The 23,337-nt window shown below is 34.8% G+C and overlaps 1 protein-coding gene across 9 annotated transcripts in view; it reads right to left on the bottom strand.

The window, feature by feature from the left end:
• Window positions 1-618: 618 nt before the first annotated feature.
• Window positions 619-23,337, bottom strand: part of ZNF148 (zinc finger protein 148) — a 162,540-nt gene continuing 139,821 nt past the window's right edge. For all 9 annotated transcript variants that reach the window (XM_042955705.1, XM_042955706.1, XM_042955708.1 and 6 more), the window contains 2 exons: window positions 3,868-3,986; window positions 619-3,548 (listed from right to left, as the gene is read on the bottom strand). In XM_042955705.1, coding sequence (XP_042811639.1) covers window positions 1,950-3,548; window positions 3,868-3,986 — 1,718 coding nt within the window. In that variant the 3' untranslated portion in view covers window positions 619-1,949. The remainder of the gene's footprint in view (window positions 3,549-3,867; window positions 3,987-23,337) is intronic.

Genomic DNA, 23,337 nt, shown 5'->3' on the forward strand with positions numbered 1-23,337 from the left:
TTTGGCAGCAAAGAAAGCTGTCAAATAGGAAAATTAATATTTCAAGCAAAGCTTAATAACCAACGTACAGAGGAAACCACATTAAACATAATTTATATTCATTGTCATAAAACACCAAAATATTCAAAATAAATGTAAAAGATGTTAAGGGTTGATATTTTCTTTGTTCCCTTTATGAGAACAGTCTTGGGATAACATTAAATAAAAGAAACAATAATTTAAATGTGTAACATTCTATACTGAAACAAAGACTGCAGATCTATAGGGCCAATATAAAAGTTAAAGTGGAAATTAGCAACTATAAAGTTTCACCTTCCAAGAATATTAATTTTAGAGTATCACTGGTGCTACATCAGTATGTGCATTGTGACAAACATGGTGGAAATTAAAATAAGCAAAAAAGTTGGAACAAATTAAAGAGGATAATAAAATCAATAGAAGTAATGTTATTTTCCAAAAATTAAAACTGTCCAATGTGTAACTCAAACCATCATTCTTTAGAAAAGTATACATATGTGTATATATAAAAGCACTATTTATGGTACCATGCTGTATTATTTTAAGACAAAGTATATATATATATATATATATATTAAAAAAAAAAAAACATTCGTGGTATAAGGATAAAGTCTGTAGTTTATTTAGATTTTGAAATGCAACAAAAAGTTTCCGATCACTCATCTAGCTGAAAAAGAAATTGTAGTTACTAGAATTAGTAAACACTTTTGGTTTGTAAAATTGTAATGAGCAGTGTTCATTAAAAAGTAATTCAAGATAAAATAAGCAATTAAAATGCCCATTTCTTTAGTTTCTCTGGATACTGTTTAATTATCCAATCTATCAAGATTCTAGAAAGAGAAGGATTAAACCAGGTTTTACAGTTCCAAAGATATCCAATTTCCTTTTATTGCCAAAAATTAAAACTGTCAATTATGAGATGATTATGACACAACCATATCAAACCTAAAAATCTAATTTTTTTTTTTACTTTGAGAAATCAAAAATACCAAATAGATTCTAAGTGCTCTATGTTAACTGAAGTGTATATGTAAAGTAAAATACAATTAAGCTTTAAAACGTGGAATATACATTTTGTGTAAGCATTATGTTCTTGGGAATGTAATCTACAGAATATCTTTTTACTAAAACTTCAAAACCTTGATACCTGCACATGAAAAATCATAAAAAATATCTAAGTACAACTGTACAAAGAAACTGACACCAATATGCATACTTCCATTGAGAAGTGAATGCTTCAACAGTTACGTATTTTGGTAAAAGTTTTGAAAGTATGCATATTTTAAAAGTAATTAGGCTTTTAAATAGTGGAGTCTTAGACTATCAGATTTTTATTACTTTCTTTTCTCAAAAAAAAAAACATGTCAATATAATGCAAAATGAAAATCAAGGGTATATGGCATATCATTCTTTTTAAACGGTGGTTTCTTGGTTTCTTTTTTTCCTCCTATAGGACACACTAATTTATTTAAGCCATAATCTCTTGACATTTAAACTCTGAAGTTCACTCTGTCTGTAAAGTATACTCAGATTCCCTGCTGAAGTGCAATGACTATGCTGAAAAACTTAGAAACAGTATGAGTAAATTTCACACAATTACTAATCTCCTAAGAATGTACAATGTTATCAATTAGGAAACAATTGTGCGAAAGTCTTTTTTTTTTTTCCTTTTAAACTCGGTGTAGGTGGAATAGCAAGTTTCTGTTCTAAAACAAGTAATGCATTGCTTCTATAAAGGTGACAACATGTAAGGCAGTTCAAAGAATGCTGACTAACCAAACAAAATGCAGTTATTGGATTATCTTGCTATTCATATCAGCTTAACTTGTTATAACGCATTGCTCTTAAATCTGTACAGCACTCCATTTACACAGAGTAACCCCACTCTTGATTAATCTGTTCTAAAGTGCCAGTATTATTTACACTTTTTTTTAGCCAAAGGTCTGGCCAGTTGTAGCATCAGGTGAAGATGTCATCCCAGCTCTATTATCATTTACATTCACCAAGGGAAATTCTGGAAATTCAGCACTTGTCCCTGGTCCCCGAAGGTTCACCTGTCCATTGGCAGTGCTAAACTGAGTAGCTATTCCAGCTCTTGATCCATGATATGGAGCGCGGAAGGGCTGTTCAAAGGAGCTCATTTGGTAAGCTTGGTGGACAGGCTGAGCCTCAGCTTTTTTCTGAGAAGTCACTTGATCCAAAAAGTCCTGTGTTGATGTGGCAGAAGCATGGTTTGTCTCATCACCTGAAAAGGGAAATGAGTGCTGTGAATCACCAACTATTAGTCCAAAGTGGGACTTATCTGGAGTTGTTCTTAGTGGAGAATTCATTCCTGATCGAAAGCTATTGATGGGCATGGCTGCATAGACTTGCTTGTCTATGGAAGAGAATGCTGGCTGATTTGGAAGGGTCTGGTTATCAGTCACAAAGTTAAGGCTCGGGCTATTCAAATAGGCATCATTTTGGCTAGTTCTGTCCAAAGCCTGCTGCAGAAACTTTGAGTATTCCTGCAACATGTTGGCTTTATCTGATGAGGATGCTTGGGAGCTTGATCCAACATTCTCTGCCTGGGTGACCTCAGGTACTTCTGAAGAATTTATTGATATGCTAGAAGTCACCTCAGTGTCTGCAACACTGAATGATATCTCATGCTGTCCATTAGCTTTATGAGAGTAATGATCCAAGAGAGTCTGCAGTACCTCATCTGGAATAACATTTTTGTCATGGTTACTCTTAATCTCCACATTCAGTGCCTGTGAATCTAGTATGGATGCCGTAGTACTTTCATCAATGACACTTGCCACAGCTGCTTGTGTTACAGAAGGCTGAGAAGCTATGGTGCCCACATTCAGCGCATACTCCCTACTATTGTTACTTGCTGCTTGAAGGTATCGTTTCTTCTTCAAAAACTGCATGGCATCATCATAATTAGTACTACTGTGCACAGGTTTACTGGGCCCCTCCTGCAAATTATCGACCTGATCAATATCAGCATTGCCCTCTGAGTCCAGTAAAGCTTGTTTATCCACAAGTTCAAAAGCATACTTTGACACTTTGCTCTCTTCATATGTGGATAAGGGAGAAATTGTTTGATTCTGCTCCAATGGCTGCTTCAGACTTCTCTTACTATTAATTTTTTTGAGAACCAACTTAGGTGGATGTATTTCTCCTGATGCATCTTCTAAATGTGATCCCCCAACTGAAGAATGTGGCATTTCAACAGCATACTCTGCCACCATATACTCATCTTTTACTTTAGTACTTGAAGAATAAAGGGGCAGGTAATCATTTTTGTCTTTCTTCAGGTCAGATTTGTCCAAAGCACTTTCTTTGTCCATCCCAGATGATTTTTTCTCAGTTTTCTGCCTTTTCTTTTTTGGCAGTGAGTTATCTTTTGGTGATGTAGAAAAGCCAGAATCTTCCTCAGATGTCAGAAGGCCACCTTTGATGGCACATCTGTTTAGCTTTTTGTCATGATTTTCATGGCACATACGTTTATGTTTCAATACACGATCTGTTCTGGAAAAATACTGTCAAATTCAGATTTCAGCAGTGAGTTTTTGTTTTAGTTTGTGTTTTTCGTCAAGCAAGAAAAGAAAAGAAAAAAGTAATTAATATAAAAATAGACAGAAGCAGAATAATATAAGCAAATCCAAATGAATTTGTTGAGTCGTTTGCCAATTATAATCTAATCAACAGCAGTTGGGAGGTTCTTCAAACAGTTCTAGTAGTGACATTTTCTAATTTACTAGAATGATTTTATAATTTAATTTAGGATAGAAGAATTTCAATGTCCATCATACCTCAGCAAAATGGTTAAAAAAACAAACATTTTAAACCACCCCTTACCTGTAAACAGTATTCACACTGGTAAGGTTTTTCTCCACTATGAGTTCTCTTATGCCTTTCCATGTGATATTTTTGTATGAATCTCATACCACATTCATCACAGCGAAATGGTTTTTCACCTAGCACATGATATAGAAAGTTTAAAACAAAACAAGTGTTATGACAAAAACTCTACCCCTATATTAAATATATCTTCCAATTTAATTTGTAAAAAATATTTTGCTTTGGGGTGCCTGGGTGGTTCAGTTGGTTAAGCATCCGGCTCTTGATTTCAGCTCAGGTCATAATCTGTTTGTGAGATGGAGCCCTGAGTCAGGCTCTGCGCTGACAGCATGGAGCCTGCTTGGGATCCTCTCCTCCCTCTCTGCCCCTCCCCAGCATGCGTGCTTGTGCATACTCTTCCTCTCTCTCTCAAAATAAATAAACAAACATTAAAGAATATTGTGCTTTATAAAAATAAAAGATTGGCATGTGCCATTGGGAAGAAAAGACTGAAAGCAGGCATACTCAATTTCCCTGCCTTTCTATTATGTGTGTACATAACACACTCTCTGGAGAGACAAACAGTACCAGGAACTTACAGCAAGATGGACATGGTTTTAGTAAGAGTGGTTGAAGCTTTTAATCTTTTTTATTCAATCATACAAAATACTATTTTAGAAAATTTTTTGAAAAAAGAAAATGTTACCCATACATAGTCCAACACAATACTTGCATACACCTTTTCAATTCTTCATTTCTTTTCAACAAATATTTGTGGTTAAATGAAATCTGAATCCTAGGAAATAGTCTTAAAAATCTAATTCATTAAAACATAAAAAGTACTTAAATTACAGACTAAATTTCAAAAGGTTTGTTTATAACTGATCACTTTTCTCAACTCAAACCAGAATTTCTCAGGCCCTTTTTTTGGCGGGGAATGAATCAAACCAAGTACTGGTCACCAGACACATAACCCCGGCTTCCACCCCCTCCATTTTATGTTTTAAAGTGTCATAAGGACTTTTTGGCTGTAAGGAACCATTACTATGGAGATCTAAAATAGTTTTTACTGATAAAACCACAGTAAACAGAAGGGTGTGATAATAAGTTACCTTGAATAGTATGTTTTTGGGAAGCAACTGTTTCTATCTTTCATACATTTGACAAAATTTTATGGAATACTTGCTCTCTAACCCATAACCCTGCTGCAGGTGATTAAAAGTGTAAGATTCATTACTTGTCTTCAAAGAGCTTGGGAAAACAAGACGCACACATTAGACAGACAACTAACTAATAAAACTATGTCCAGCTCCAGTTTACTTTTACAACGTTTTATCGCACTACCTTTCTTCTTAAAACTTTTCCTCCAGCCAAATCAAAATACCTACCATCTTGTGCTTTTCTACCTCTGCTACAATTCACACTGCTCCTTTACTCAAGAATGCCTACCCCTGTGTGTTCAGGCGCTACATTCCCTTCAAGTTCCAACCCAAATCTTCTGAGATCCTTTGCCCTATTCTTTCAAGGAAAAGTATCTTGATCTTCTTTAAATTTCCATAGAACTAACTTCATCTGTGGCTCTCCTATGGCACTCATTAATTCATCTCTAATTATTTTGTACATCTCTATTCTACAAGATCACATTTAAGGGCAGAATCTGAGCCTAAATTATCTTTATGTAGCTCAAAATATTTTGTGCACTTAAGTGTCAAATGAATGGCATAAATGATTATTATAGTGGATTACTAGTGGGAAAAATGTTACTGAGCTGGTATGATTTGGAAAAGCTTCTTGCCGGTGTTAGAATTTAAAGTGAATAGCACTTAAAGAGACTGTGTATGTAATTAAAGCCAAAGAAAGAAAATGTAGTGGGAAACAACAGAGAAACTAAGGGTTTAGTTACTATAAAAGGTCTAGGAGAAATGGTGCCTAGGAGAATATTAATTTAATTTGGTGACAAGTAAATTATTTGAAACTTTCAAGAATGCAACTTCTGTAATTGCTATGGAGTTACCAAATTTTAGGGCCGAAGGGACCTTGTGGTAGCTTTCAAACTGTGCCATTGGGGGCTCCACAGAGACCCCCAAAGGCTGATGCTGTTGTGGCAAATGGCTCTAAGAGTGCCACCCAGATTTCAGGACAGAATAGTTCCACTTCTATGTAATAGGGTTTTGAGTACGGACTTCAACGGTTCAGAGGCTAGATTAAGATTAACACAACTAATCAAGACCAATTCATTTATTCCACAAAACAAAGAAATAATCGAAGCTGGGAGAGAGGATAACTTATTAAGAAAATTTGGAAGTGAAAGAAATGAGGAAAAGGAGATGAGAAGTAATAATTAGGAGGCAATCTATTTAAGAGCAAGTAGTGTTAGAGACTGAAATTAATTTATTTGAAGGCAGAAGGGAAAGAGCCAGTGAAGGAGAGAAATGGAACACTGAACTAAGATTAAAATGAAATATTATCATTAATAAAAGAACAAGATCTCAGAGGACTTAAGATGAAAAGGGAAGGAGAGTGCAGATTATATTTTAGAATAAAAGAAAAAAACAGTTGCATGTTTTGACACAGAGAATGTAGATGATAAGAGTTTATTGAGCTCACAAGTGAAAGTCACTTCTCAAAAGTGAGAAAGGATAAAAGAGAAAATCAGTGGACTGATAAGAATTCATTTAATGCTGCACGATATTCATGGACTGGCAGACTTAATACTGTTTACGACGGTTAATACTCTCCAAGCAGATCTACAAATTCAAAGCAGAAATTGAGAACCTGATCCTAACATTCATTTGGAAATGCAAGGGATCCAGAATAGCCAAAACAATCTTGAAAAAGAAAAACTAAGTAGGGAGACTCACACTTCCTAATTTCAAAACCTACTACAAAGCTACAGTAATAAGATAGTGTGGTAATGGCATAAGGATAGACATAGATCAAGGAATAGAATTGAGAATCCAGAAATAGATCTTTACATTTATGGTCAACTGATTCTCAACATAGGTGCCAATACACTTCAACGGGGAAAAAATCGTTTTGTTTTTTTTTTTTCAACAATGATGCTGGACCAATTTGACACTCACATAAAGAATAGAGTTGGACCCCTACCTCGCATCATATACAAAACTAAACTCAAAATAGATCATAGGCCTAAACGTGAGAATGAAAACTATAAAACACTCAGAGGAAAACATAGAAATATCATGACCTTGAATTAGGTAATAATTTCTTAGATATGACACCAAAAGTCCAATCAACTAAACAAAAAATACAATGAACTTCATAAAAAATGTTTAATTCTTCAAAAAACACTATCAAGAAGGTAAAAAGAAAAAAGGTATAGCTCCTGTGGGAAACAGTCTAGCAACCCCTCAAAATGTTAAACACAGACAATTCTACTCTATGTACATACCCAAAGAAATAGAAAACAACGACTCACTCAGATGCTTGTACCCCAATGCTCACAGAAACAGTATTAAGAACAGCCAAAAGATGGAAACAACCCAAGTGTCCATCAGCAGATGAATGGATTAGCAATATGTGATATATACATACCATGATATATTATTCAGCCATAAGAAGAAATGAAATTCTGATACATGCTACAACATGGGTGAACCTTAAAGAAATTATGCTAAATGAAAGAAGCCAGACACAAAAAAGACAAGTATTGAATGATTCCACATAGATGAGGTTATCTAGAATAGGCAAATTCACAGAGACAAAAGTAGAATAGAGATTACCAAGGCCTGGGATAGGGAGGAAAGGAGAGTTGTACTGCTTAATGGTTAGAGGTTTTCATTTGGTCACATAATATTTTAAATGTACTTCATGCCACTAAATTGTATGCTTAAAAATGATTAAAATGCTCAACTTCATGTTGTGTTGTTTTTTTTTTTTAAGTGAAAAGATAACTTCTGGAATGGGGTAAAATATTTGTAAATTATGTACCGGATAAGGGATACGCATCCAGTATATGAAATGAACACTTACAACTCAACAGTTAAAAAGACAATCTAAGAATAGGCAATAGATCTGAATAGACAGTTCTCCAAAGATATGCAAACAGTCAATAAGTACTTGAAAAGATGCTCATCATTGTTCATTAAGATAATGCAAATCAAGACCACAATGATATACTTCACACCCAATAGGAAAGTTAAAATAAAAAAGACAATCACAAATGTTAGCATGGATGTAGAGAATCTGCCCATATTTTCAAGACATATTTGTAGTTTCATCTTTTACATTAAATCTGATATATCTGGGGTTCATCCTGAGGTCCAGATGACTATCTAGTTTTCCCAACACCATTTACTGAAAAGTTCCACTTTTTTCGATCACTTCTTTAATCAAAATCATATACTAGTAAGTTCCATGGGTCTATTTCTAAACCTTCTATTCTGTTCCATTGGTCTAACTGTTCATAAGCCAGAAAGAAAATGTTTTATGACTTTATAATACATTTTATCATCTGGTAGGGCTAATCCCCCTCATTGCTGTTCTGGTTTATCCACTTTCCATATTACTTCAAAATTATCTTGTCTAGTAACTGCAGTAGGAAAGGGAGAGCTGCCTGAAATGTTTACGTTAACTTATTAAAATATTGGTATCCCTGGGCAGCTGGGTGGCTCAGTTGGTTAGATGTATGACTTCAGCTCAGGTCATGATCTCTCAGTGAGTTTGAGCCCCGAGTCTGGCTCAGTGCTGACAGCTTGGAGCTTGGAGCCTGCTTCAGATTCTGTGTCTCCCTCGCTCTCTGCCCCTCCCCCACTTGCACTCTGTCTCCCTCGCTCTCTCAAAAATGAATAAACGTTAAAAAAAAATTTTTTTTAATTGGTATCTTTTATGATGTTGACCTTTCTTACCACTAAATAAATAAATAAATAAATAACCAACCAACCCGGGGCGGGGGGGTGGGGTGGGGGGGGAACAGGGAAGGGGAAATATGTCCTTCCATTTCATCAAGTTTTGTTTTGTGTCAACAGTGTTTTAGTGATTTCTTCATATGGGATATCCCACATTTCTTATTGTTGATACTGTAAAAAAGGGTGTTTTCTTCTGTTATATCTTCTACTGTGGGTGTGTATATACAAAGTGTATGGTTTTCTATTTTACTGAATTTACTAGTTTGCAATAATTTTTCATTGACACTCATGGGTTTTTCAAGTATGCAATAATATTGGTTGCAAAAATTGGTTTTTGGCCTGTAATATATTTTGTGTGTATGTACTTTTGCTGGCTATTATTCTCAAATATTATATTAAAAAGTAATGGTAACAGGGTTATTAACAGGGGGATCAGGTGTGGTGGGGGAAGTAATGGTGATAATGTGCTCTGTATCTTACTCCCGACTTTGGTACTTTGTTATGTCTTTTGAAAGGAAATAAAAAATAAAATGACTGATACATAATTTCTCTAAGAATAAAATTAACACATAGAAAATCCTTTTACTGCTTTTCCCCTTGAAAGCCAGGGCCCCTCTACTAGAAAAGACAATTTATGCAGCGTTTGAGTAATTTCAAGATTAGAAGAAAAAGCTTACTTAAAAAATAAGAAGTTTATAAATACTATTTTCAATTCAGGAAAGCTGTAACATGGGGAGGAAAAAACAAGGTGTTCTGCTAATGGTAATCTCCAATACCCAAGAAGCCTCGGGTTTCTCTTCTAATGGTTATCCACTGAGACCACAAATTCTTCGCACTGTGGTGTTTCTCCCTGGTAACTTTAACACTGCACACATTGAGCTACTTACGGGTAAGAATTCTTACTCTAATATATGAGTAATTGTTGGGCCAAATGATATACAAGCATTAAGGACATAAACTTTATGCATAAAGTAGCTCACTGTGGACTGACATATTAATCTGATTGTTAGCAGTTTCAACTATGCCTCTTCTTCCTCTTCAAACCATTCCCATCTGGCTTTTGCACTTATTTCATCAAATGGTTCTTGCACATCACCTTCAAGTTATCAAATTCAACCAAATCTTTTCAGTTAACTTAGTAGACCTCTCAATAGCATTCAACTCAAGTGATCCCTTTTTTTTTTTTTTTTTAAATTAGCTTTCTCTTTGGCTTCCTTCTATGGCAGCCATGCTCCTTAGGCATCTCCACCTGCTCCCAGCTCACCTTCTTCCCTCCACCTATGAAATGTTTTAGTTCTTTAAGGCTTCCTCCTAAGTTTTTTGCTTTTTCTTTCTTTTTATTTGGCAAGAAGGGAAACTCATCTACTTCCATCGCTTTAATTACACTTAAATCTGAGTTGCAAACCCATACATCCAAACTGCATACTCAACAAACATATCCACTTCCAGAACACCTGGGGATCTCAAATACATCATATCCCACACTAACCTTGTGATCTTCAACCCACAGCTTAGTCCTTCTCTTGATTCCTTATTCATATGGATGGCACTCCCATTCATCCAGTTTTGCACCCCAAAGGCCCACACAACTTCTCTTTATCCCCTCTCTCCATATGCAACTGATTAACAGGTTCCACCTATTAAATCCCTGCCAAACCCCCCCACTTCTTTTCATTTCCCACTGTCATCACCCAAGTTCAAGACACTATCATGCCCTGGACTGGACTATTTATATAATAACCTTTTTATAGCAGTCTCTCTGGGATCTGCTCTCATCTCCTTACAATTCCATACCACTCCCAGATTTTGTTAATGTAAGTACATCTGATCACCTTTAAATCCTATCCATGGCCTTCCACTGTTAGAATTTAAAACAACAACAACAACAACAACAACAACAACAACAACAACAACTGGGTTCTCTATCAACTGGCCCCTGCATGTCTGATGTTTCTTCACAATTCCCTCCTTTACTTTCTGAGTTCTAATCAAAGTTGCCTTCTTCCAATTCCTATAAACTTACCATGTTTTTTCTCTCCTTTAGGATCATTTTCTCCTAAAATTCCTCCCCCAAACCAATTCTATGATAGTGAATATATTTAACGAAGTCTTCTTAAAATCTAGGTCAAAAATATTTATGGTAATACTAAACCTATGACAAAATTCACATGGCCTATCCAGTAATACATAGTTCACAACAGAAGGAACGGTCCATCTTCAGCAAATCATAAAAACAGGTAGGTATGACAAAATTCACAAGAATAACCAATATTACACTAACCAAAAAAGATCAGGCACTATTATGAGAAGCACTGTAAATACTTAAGAATACAGGTTCTAGAGGCAGACCGGCTGGATTTTAATGCTGGGCTCAGTATTTCTTAACTGTGAGAAACTGAGCATGTTATTTAAACTCTTAAGGCTTGATATTCTTATCTGTAAAGTAATAAATTAGATAACCTGTGTGAACTAATTTAAAAATGAAACCTGGTGTACTTTAATAGTTCAATAAATGTTAGTTATTAAAAAAAAGAAATGAATTCCAGTAAGAGCAATATCCCAGGCAGACCTTATTCACAATTTTAAAGATTTGAGAGTTGGTCTAGGACTCACATGTGGAACACAAACAAACACTGTCCTAAGTCTAAAATTAAACTGAACATCATACAATTATGGCAATTTCCACATCTTATTTCTCTAATGGGCCAATACATGCATCCAATACACAACATGTAACAATATCTAAGCATATTAACACTAAGTGATTGATGTCCTAATGATAACACCTAGGCGGTACAAGATTAAAATTAAAATAATAACAAAAGGAAATTTAAGTTAGAACCTCAAATGTAAATTTTAAACAATGAGCTAAGTAAGCACTACCTTGACTTGTAAACATTTTAGTCTGATCTTGAACTTAATATAAAACCCCATTTTCCAGCTACCTCTGGAGCTACAAGTGCTCTAGAAAACAATTAAGATTACACTAACCACATAAAGAGGTTACCAAATCAACAGACTCTATTCTATACTGAACTCTATTCTATGCAGTATTCTGTACTGCATTCCATAAAAAGAAAGAAACCCATCATCAGCTTATCTTTCTTATTTATGACACTATCCTCATATAAGATTGGGCAAATGCACATCAGCTTTCCTTTATTTAAAAAAAAAATTGGGGCGCCTGGGTGGCTCGGTCAGTTAAGCATCTGACTTCGGCTCAGGTCATGATCTCACGGTCTGTGAGTTTGAGCCCTGCGTCGGGCTCTGTGCTGACAGCTCAGAGCCTGGAGCCTGTTTCAGATTCTGTGTCTCCCTCTCTCTCTGCCCCTCCCCTGTTCACGCTCTGTCTCTCTCTGTCTCAAAAATAAATAAACGTTAAAAAAAAAAAATTGAAAAAAAAAATTAACTAGGGCATCAAAGGATGAAGAAGCATTCTCTCAAAACATAGTTTTTTTTAATCACTAAAATATTTTTTCCTAATCTGAGCCCTAATCAGGGTCTTTTGATTTTTTGCCCACTGTCTCTATTGTCACAATAAAAATGATTTGCCTTTTTACATTAATTGCAGCCAACACTTTTATTTCATATATAGTGCATCTAAGAAGGATGGTATAGATAACCTAACATGGGCAAGTAGCATAAGAGAACTTTTAGCGAAGAATTCAGACAATGGGACTCAGAATTAGTAACAATTTCAAGCAGCTATATTTTTCTGAATTCAGCTGTCAGTTAAACAAAGATAATAAACAAGCACAACGGTTCTTGTTTATTCTATTTTTTAAAGTGTCATCTTAAAAATGCGGGTGAAATAGCATTCCAACCTAGAACACCTGTCTGGTTTATGTTTTTAATCTTAACATTTTACTGAGCACCTACCATGTGCCAAGCACTTGCTGGGCACTCTTACAGTTGAATCAACTCTATTCTTACCAATTAAGTACATTATCCCCAGTTGCCAGGCTAGGAAACCTTTGCCCAAAGTCATGGTACTAATATAATCAGGCCCAGGAACAAAAACACTGGTGGCATTCTTTCATCTCCAGAAAAATCACATCAGCAGCAAATGCATCTATCTACCTCATGGTTTATCTCAGAGCAATCCCAAACTGTGGACCAAATGCACACCAGGCTTTCATCAATTCATTAACAAGTACTAAGTGCCTGTCAGTGTCTGGAAATGACAAGAAAAGAACAAGAGTGGAATAGATGGAACCTAGGTTTTCTTGTGTGTTTTTTTTTTCATACTATTTGACTGATAAGTTTTCACAAATGAATATACCTTTGAAAACATCACCACATTCAAGACAATGAATTCAACTATATAATCCCTTCCTCTCACCCTTTCTCGTTCTATTCCCCCTTCTCCAGGCAACTTATTATCTGCTGTCTGTCCCTATAGTTTATATTAATTATTATATTTTCAAACACACACAAAACAATATAAAGAGTACTTGTACCCATCACTCAGCTTTAATAATTATCAACAGTCAATTTTATTTTACCTAATGCTTCCCATTATTTCTTTCTTCCTTCCTTCATTTTAAGCAAGCAAAGCTTTTATTGGAGTGTAAGAGTCATAGAGAAAGTAAACAAATCATAATCATAGTTCACTCAATTTTTACAAAGTCCACTGACTCATTTAACCAGCACCCACAATCAAGAAAAAGAACATCACTAGCATCTCCTAAGCACTTCATGAAGCCTCACTTGGTCACTAATCTCTCAAAGATAATCACTCCTGACACCAGAGATTAGTTTTGCCTTTTAATAAACTGTTATGGAAATTTTAAGCATACAAAAAAGTACACAGACGATACCTTTATCATATTCTAAAAACAGATAGATTGAGGTGCAATATACTTACACAAAAGTATACGAAACATAAATGCAGTTTACTGAATTTTCTCAAAGTGAATAATACACCTGTGTAAACAGTATCCTATCCAAGAAATAGAATCTATGCACACAGATGCACTTCTACCCTCTCTCCATCAGTATTCACTATCCTGATTTCTGACACATAATTCATTTTGCCTTTTTATGAACTTAAACTGAATGGAGTCATACAGTATGTATTCTTTTGTGTCTGGCTTCCTATACTCAACGTCATGCTTTTAAGATTTATCACAACATCGTGTTTGGTATTCTATCACATGAGCGTACTAGGATTTATTGACTCAACTCTTTATGGAAATCTGGGATGTTCTCAGTTTTGGGCTATTAATAACAATGTTGCTTTAACATTCTTATACATGCCTTTTGGTGAATATACGTGTACTATATAAACACAACATGTGCAGCCTTGGCAGATAAAGTTTACTAAAGTGGATGTCCCAATTCACATACCTGACAGCAGTATATAAGAGTTCTGAGTGATCCACATCCTTCTAAGTACTTTGTAGGGTGTGTATTTTCCATTTTAGCCATTCTGGGGTGTGTTCAAGTGGTACTGGATTGCAATCTTAAGCAATTTTCCTCATGGCTAATGAAATTGAATACCCTTTCACAGGTTTGCTAATCATCTGGATATCCTTTTTGTGTGTTAAGTGACTGCTCAAGAGTTCTACCTACCCTTCTATTAGCTTGTCTTCTCCATAACAAATTAGTAGGAATTCTGTACATAATCATCAGGTTTAGTTTTCACTTTCTTAACAGAGTCTTTAACGAACCTAGTCTTAACGTTAATGTAACCCAATTTATCAAATTTTTTTCTATCATGACTAGCACTTTCTATATCCCAGTGGAAAAGGTTACATCCTTTATGTCTCTTTTTCTGTTTTCATTTTTTTCTCTGTGATATTTTCTAGTGATATCAAACCACTTTTCACTAACCCTCTCTTTCATTATCTCTATTCTTCTGTTAAGCCTATGTTATATATATATATATACTCTGTATATCAAATATTTTATTTTTCAGTTCTAGAATTTTCATTTTCTTTTTTTTACGGACTGCAATTCTCTGGTAAAATTCTCCATCTTTTTAACTATTTTCTATACCTTTCTACGATTTTCTTTCTATGATTTAAACTCTTTCCCAAATAATTCTATCATCTTAGCCACCCTAAAGACTGTTTTTTATTATCTGTATTTTTCCTCTTACTTTTTTGTGATTCTGTCCTATCACCTGGTATGCACTGTAATTTTTGACTGAATGCAAAGCACTACATATGAAAATTTGTAGAGGCTCTGGATGATGTTAATGTCTTTTAAAGAGAGTTCACCCTTTCTTCTAAGCGCTCAGTGTAGGGACTGATAACCTAAATCTCCAAATGGATTAGGGCAACCTGAGACTGGGTTATTTTACAGCAAGTCCAATATCTTCTGTCTACTTTCTCCCCATCTTCTACTTCCAAAAAAATGGTCAGTGACAAGCAAACTGCCTTACTACTTTAAAACTTAGTACTTAGTACCAACTTCAATACTTTTACAATGGAATTTCTAAAATTTTATATAATCTATTTTGATGGTACCAAGTCTTTATGAATTTCATTATGGACTCTTAAGACTATTCACTGTGAATGAGAATCTTTGCTTACTGAGATTGTGCCATTAATTCCATATATGATGCAGTAACAGCATTTTAATTGCTGCAAGCAAAGCACAAATCTGACGAATTACATTGTATATAATTAGAATAAAAACAAACAAGTTACAGGTTAAAAATACTTTCCAAAGGTAATTTATTTTCCATATGATGTAAATTAAATTCTTTTAGTGCTTCATCACTCTGGTACTAAACACTGACTCACAGTTTAACCCGTTTTTTAGATAACAGATGTTATATAAGAAGTCTTATATTACCCATTGAATATAAAAAATTATTTGAAATATATAATAAAACTTATCGTCCATATTAACAAGGAGAAAAATGAAGCCTAATATTTTTGCCAAATTTTTAGTTTTGGGTTTCTGCATATTTCAGAAAATAATTAATGTAGATTCATTACTATCTTACTTTTTATTTTGTATTACATTTAGAAATAGGAAGTTAATATTGTACATAAAACTGAAATTAAATGTAACATTATTTTGGAAAACACGAAGAGGTCTTTCATGAAAATCATGTTTTTCTATCAATTTGAAAAAATAAGTCTATAGGAGAAAAAACTGCAAATCACATATCTGCTACCAAACACATTCTTTGATACTTTTAACCATCCCTCAAATATCTGTATTTGCATACATATGGCAAATAAGCACATGAAAAGATAATCAACATGTTTGGTCCTTAAGAAAATGCAAATTAAAACAATGAAAGACAAGTACATGCCTATTAGAATGGCTAAAAAAAAAAAAGAAGTATGACAATACCAAGTATTGTCAAGGATACAGATCAAATGGACTGCTTACAAACTACTATAGAAGACAAAATGGTACAGCCACTTGGGAAACCAGTTTGGTGGTTTCTTATAAAGTTAAACATACACTTAAAATATGACCCAGCAAATCCACTTCTAGGTAGTTTCCTAAGCAAAATGAAAATGTGTTCACAAAAAAGCTATATGCAAATTTTAAAAGCAAATGTTTATAGAAGCTTCACTCATAATCACCCAAAACTGGAAACAACCCAAATATACCTCAACTGGAGAATGGGTGAACCAACTGTGGTATATCCATACAATAGAACAATGCTCGGAAGTAAAAAAGAATGAAATAACCGATGCATCAACAGCACGGATGACTCTCAAAGGCACTATGATAAGTGGAAGAAGCTAGACTCAAAAGATACAAACCACATGGTTTAATTTATAGGATATCCTGAAAGAGGCAAAGGATGGGAATTGGAGAGGAATTTGGGGGAGTGACAACTGTTCTCTATCTTGACTGTGGTGGTGGTTACACAAATGTATAAATTTTATACATTTGTATACACAGTGCATACACTAAAAATAGTAAACCTTATTGTATGTATATTAAACCTCAGTTTAAAATAATGAAAAAAAGAAGTTTAAAGCCAAGAAAATATATTTCCCTTAAGAAGAAAAAGGTAACGAAAATTTAAACTATCTAAATGTATACGTATACAAAACACCAGAAAAATCCCCAGCTATTTTGCAAAATAAAATAAATCACTATTAGCCCATCTTCCTCCAAAAGATCGAAAGCTTTCCAACTCACAGAGGAATACATACAGTACTAGGAACTAAAGTTCTCTTTTGATTATTTTGATTTTCTCAGTGAAATAGGAAACAGACAATCAGCTGAAAGTGAGAGGGTAGGAGGAAATGTTGGAGGTTTATGAAAAGGAGAAGGTATGAAATATTTGGGAGAAAGGTTGGCAAGCTTTTTCTGTAAAAGATCAGACAGTGAATATTTTAGGCTTTCAGAGTCATACAATCTCTGTCACAGTTACTCAACTCTGGTACTGGAAGGAGAAAACAGCCACTGACATTCCATAAAGGAATGGATATGGCTATGTTCCAATAAAAGTTTAATTACCCTAACAGGCAACAGGTGGAACTGGCTCATGGGCTGAAATATGGACCCCATCTAGATGAGTGGTAGACTGAATGGACTGTGAGGGAATACATGATTTCCAAAAGGCATTAAGGGCCCCACTTAATGTTTAATGTGACCCTAATTCAGCACAGCTTTGTTTTATTTCACAAACGGCAAGAGTTAAATTTCCCAAAGTTGTAATTTAGCCAAGTGAGTACTATGTATGAGAGAGAACAAAAAGTATGAGTTAAGCAAAGTAGTGATTACGATGACAACAGAATTTAAACTGGAAAGGAAAGAGATGCTGAGGAAAAGGAGCGCTAGTGAAAAGGAGGTATAATGACTGGACTGTAGGTCCTAGTAGAGATAAAAGATTGTTGAAACCTAAGTACCAGAAAGCATCAGCAGCAATGACAGGAGATAGTGCTTAGAAAATGAGAAACTGAAATCATGAAGAGATTAAGGTTTGGTAACCACTAGCCTAAGGTATGACAAAGAGTGAGGTAGAATGAATGACAAGATCATCAATAAAGCAGAGGTCTAAGAACTGACAGAGTAGGACAGTCAAAGAATAAACTTTGACACTGGTTGGCAAACTTACCCTATAAAGAGTCAGATAGTAAATATATTAAGTTTTGTGGGCAAAGAGGTAAAAATCAAGGATATTGTATACATACTTCTATAAGGAAAAAAGAACTTCCATGTATATTTTATTGATGAAATTCAACATATAATAATAATAAGGATGATAATAACAGAATAGCAAAGTAATAATAGAATATAATTTCTGACCATACAGATGTACTAATGAGAAGACTGGGATAATTTTTTATGGGAGGATGTTGTGTTTCACTGAATTGGGGTTGGAAGTTAATGTTCCTTATCATCAAAGTTGATTGCAAACGTTTATCTGCTAATGCTGATCTGTAATGAGATTTTATGTATTCTTTAAAACTCTTAAAAGTCACAAAGATACTGACATTAATCCATGAAAATAGAATTTTAATTAAGAATTATTCATCACTTGGAAGGCATTTATAGAATTGTTAGATTCTTTTCTTGATATTTGCCTTTTAGCATGCTATTACATTGGAGATGAATTACTTGCAACTGAAAGAGGAGGTGGCGTTACAGTTGAATGGTTTGTGAAATACAAAAATTTCTTTTGCGCTTGCATCAAGGTCTAAAATCTAATGAAAATATAATTTGAGGCTGGAAAATGTATCTACCCCATATTTATGTGGGAATGGAGATTTTGCCTCTTGTAACTGGTAACAATAGGGGAAGTGTATAAAGCAGCATTTTGTGATTCAACATTAGCAGCTTTCAAAACGACTTTACCACATAAGTTTCACTATCAACACTGTTTTCCCCTTGTAGCATTAGGTTTAACTTACTAAGAAACATTTTCAAGTCTTCAGCAAAACCTAATTTTCAGAGCCATTTTCCATTGTTCTATATAATAGTGGTTGGGAGTAGTTCTCATTCAGAAAAATTCTAACGTTACATCTATATTCGGAAACTCCCAGGGGTGCCTGGGTGGCTCAGTCAGTCAAGTATCTGACCCTTGATTTTAGCTCAGGTCATGATCTCACAGTTTGCAAGTTCAAGCCCCACAATGGGCTCTGTGCTGACAGTGTACAGCCTGCTTGGGATTCTCTCTCTCCCTTTCTTTCTCCCTCTCTCAAAAATAAACATTAAAAAAAAAAAAAAAAAAAAAAAAGAACAACAACCTTCCAATGAAACTTTACCAATTCTAACATATTAAACTGCTATTAGAATAAGTCAGGATATTCGCTTCTGTTTCAGAGGAAAATTCATGGGAGCAATAAGGGTTAAATCCATTAGAGCAAATGAAGATTGCAGTTGATAACTACTGGTTCAATGACACATAATAAATTCAAATGTTTCCACAAAGTACTGCTCAGGTAATACAATGAACAAGCTTTAAATGCTTTACATTTTCTCAAGCTCTGTAAATTAGTTCAACTAAACTTTTTCAGCTCCACACATATTTCTCCCACAATCAGTTGTAACACATCTTAGTGGAGTCCACTTTGGATTATACTGAAATAATGTTTTCTTGTGTATTCTTTTTAAGAAAATAAAACCACCTTTATTGAGATTTAATTTAACCATTTAAAGTGTATCATTCCATTTTGAAAATATTCTTGCCTACAGTTGTTCCACAGAGGCTAATTCTTCAGTCACTTCAAACCTGGCACAGTCTCCTTGAATAAGTAACAATTGAGTAGTACTGGTAACATCTGTCAACTAATCAAGAGCCAAGGAGACCACCTGAAATCATTTCCCTTATTTTTTAATTGACTATTGATGTTGCTCCATGTAGGATTTCATTTGAAACCCAGGGTTCCACAATAAAGGCTGAGAACCAACTGGCCTATACTGCCTTCACTCCATTAGTTACTTCTGTTTACACTGCTATTAAATTTCATCTATACTTATTCTTCCTTTAAAATATCTCTCACATCAATCTCATTCCATTTCTGGTCTTAATGTCTTGTTCATAAATTCAGATCCTCATTACTTTGCAAGAGTATGATAGTGGCATTCCTAAGAAACCTCATAAAAACAATTGTTGCAATGAGAGAGAAAAAGAAAGATTGGGATTCATTTCAGAAGTTACTTTCAGTAGAAAAAAAAAAAACTTAAAAAAAATTTTTTATCATTTATTTATTTTTGAGAGAGAGAGAGAGCAGAGAGGGGCAGAGAGAGAAGGAGACACAGAATCTGAAGCAGGCTCCAGGCTCCAAGCTGTCAGCACAGAGTCCAACATGGAGCTCAAACCCAGGGACCATGAGATCATGACCTGAGCTGAAGTTGGACGCTTAACTGACTGAGCCACCTAGGCGTCCCGGGGGGGGAAAAAAAAAACAAAAAAACTTTAATAGCTAATTAGTCAATCTAAAATCCAAACACTCCTGACCAAATAAATCCTGATTGTTAAAGAACAATGGCTTCAACTTTCAATTCACCACTGTAATGATTTAATGTAAACTTTGTTTATACACAATATTCAGGAACATATTTATCATTCAAGAACTGTGATCCAAAATGTTAAAATAATGCAAATGTTAACAGCTTAGAAATACAAAATATCACATGAAATACAAAGGGAAAAATGACCAAAACTGCTATTATTCTGCTAGAACAGTCTGTTACCATTGTCTATTTCGTGGCTACAATCTAATTCTTTTTAATATCATAAAAAAACCTACACAACATCAGTTAGCCACTGAGCAAATTCTCCTATTAAATAATAGAAGTCTCAACGGTTAAGTGCAGCATCAAGCAATGTTTTTAGTAGGTGGCCTCTACCCCTCCTTGTAACGATAGTTCTCTTCTCCACCCCTGCTTCGCATTTCATCTCCTTAATAACAGCCCCTCAAATATCTCCTAGTCCCTAATCATTTATGCCCATGGCTTTAGCATAAGGAAATCCTGGTATTTTTCACTGAATCCTAACAATTTAAAAGAATACCTTTCAGTTCCAGGTTTCCATGAGTCCATCCTCCATTTCCTCCCAATTCTGGCATTAGAAAAATAAAATGTCTTAACAGGAAGATCTGTCTATAGGTATAAAGCTACCTTCTTAAGACTCTATAGAGTTACTGCTGATCAGACTTCATGTCCCTCCCCTCTATCCAATGATACATAACTAAAAAGTAGATGAAGTAGGTAAGAACACACCTGACTGAATTTTAAGGATGAAGACCACTCTTCCATTATATAAGGAGAACAGGACTATATATGAGAATACTATTGTAGCTTCAAACAATAGCAATATATGCTATTCTTTTTGTGCCAGTATTTATTTTTTCACAATTGCGTCTGTCTTTTTAAATTTTAAATAATCTATAATCTAGTCAGCTCCCCAAGGTAATTAAGAGTTGACTGAATATACTTTCTAGAATAATTAAAAATGCACACTGAAAGTTCTTGCTTAGCAGTTATTCTTTATATGCCCTTAGAAAGTCAAAATCAAAATAGATAATGAAATGTAAGTAAAGAAGAATCAGTTAAGCCTTGGAAAGAATTTACAGATGGATGAAAATATATGGGGAGGGGGAATCAATAAACTTCTAGTTGATTTATTTTCTATGTCCTGTAGAAAATAAAGAGTAGGAAGTATTTCCATCAATGACCAATAATGCAAACAGCATAAAAGCAGCACAGGAGATGGAGCTGAAGAGATAAATTAACTACCTACTACTACATTAGGATGTCAGTCCTATGACATATTTGCTTCCTAACAGTATCATGAAGTTCATGTGACTCTCTCCAAAAGATCTATAGGAGAGCAAAAAAGTTATAAAATATGTAGAAGCAGTTCCTATTATTGTGGCTGCTTTCAAAGAATGTTAAGACACTTCCATAAAATTCAAAGTAAGAGTTGAAAATGATAATAACATTTAAGAACTTGTGAAAATCAGAAACTCTTCAGAGATAACGTCTAAGGAACTTAAAAGTATCCAGGAGGGGTGCCTGGGTGGCTCAAGTCAGTTAAATGTCCAGCTTTGGCTCAGGTCATGATCCCATGGTTCGTGAGTTCAAGCCCCACATCAGGCTCTGTGTTGACAGCTCAGAGCCTGGAGCCTGCTTCCGATTCTGTGTCTCCCTCTCTCTCTGCCTCATATCCATTCTCTCAAAAATAAATAAACATTAGAGGCACCTGGGTGGCTCAGTCGGTTGGGCGTCCGACTTCGGCCCAGGTCATAATCTCATAGTTCGTGGGCTTGAGCCCTGCACTCGGCTCTGTGCTGACAGCTCAGAGCCTGGAGCCTGCTTTGAATTCTGTGTCTCCCTCTCTCTCTGCCCCTTCCCTACGCACACTCTGTCTCTGTCTCTCAAAAATAAATAAACATTGAAAAAAAATTTTTTTTAATAAAAAATAAACATTAAAAAGAATTAAAGTATCCAGGAAAATAAGAACAAATAACCTTGATAAGTAAAATCAGATCGCCTTACTCTATATCCTATTTCTTCATCTTTTGTCCAAACCAGACAGTACATTTTGTCAGCCACTCTTCCATCAAAGACCCTAATAAAATATATGAATCCCGAAATTGTCATTAAGAGTTGTCAAATGAAAAACTTTTTCAACCAATAATTTTTTTTCTTTATCAGCCAATCCAAACATCTGAAAATGTAACGAATTCTAGATGTGAAAAGCATGAATGCTGGTAATCCACTCAAATGAATTCTGGAATAATAAGTAGTAGTTGTCAGAAAGCTTCAAATACTGAAGGTCTTCAGGTATTTGAATTCAAGGAAGTAACTGTATTCTTCCAAAAGAATGTGTACAAGAAACCATCAGATTTAGATTCAACTGTCTTAATGCTTCATCTTCTGTGGAGTATGAAATAATAAGGGGTAGGGGGGAGTCAGGGAAAGACCCATATTAAAGTAACTTATCTTGTTCTAGACTAACCACATTTTCTAAAGTAACTAAAAATGATTTTAAAACAATCAAAACTGAGAAACTGCTGCCCAGAAGTAACTTTCAAAAAATTTAGAAGTTCTATGTGTTAAGTTAAATGTGGGGAGTCCTTTTTTAGCTCTTTTCCTGAGAATTAGTGCATCCTATACTGTCCAAAAATGAAGAGAATCTTGGGCACCTCAGTGACTCAGTTGATTAAGCATCTGACTCTTGGTTTTAGCTCAGGCCATGATCTCAGGGTTCATGAGATCGAGTCCTGCGCCAGGCTCTGCACAGACAGCATGGAGACTGCTTGGGGTTCTCTCTCTACTCTCTCTCTGCCCCTTCCCCACTTGCTCTCTCTCTCAAAATACATGAATTTAAATATTAAAAACAACAATGAAGAGGATCTAAAGTCCAAAATACATAACTCTGTTTCACTGCAATACTCCATTGGTTTCCAAATTTTGCCTACTTCTCACAACTTGGTCACAAAACTGAAGTAATATTACATTCCTTAAAGCTTAACAATGTTGTTTCATTTGTTTAAAAACCTTTAATACCTGAAAATAAACTTGATTAATACATTTGCAATTATCTGAATAAATTATTTGTTTAGTTCTAAACAGTTAACAAAAAAAGTAACACATTCACTAAATTTCCACTTTTCTTCACAGACCAATAATATACTTCCAACATGGAATTTAAATGCCCTGATATTTTATAATGCTTACAGGA

The sequence above is a fragment of the Panthera leo genome, chromosome C2, assembly GCF_018350215.1.
Source record: "Panthera leo isolate Ple1 chromosome C2, P.leo_Ple1_pat1.1, whole genome shotgun sequence".
Classification (NCBI taxonomy): Eukaryota; Metazoa; Chordata; class Mammalia; order Carnivora; family Felidae; genus Panthera; species Panthera leo.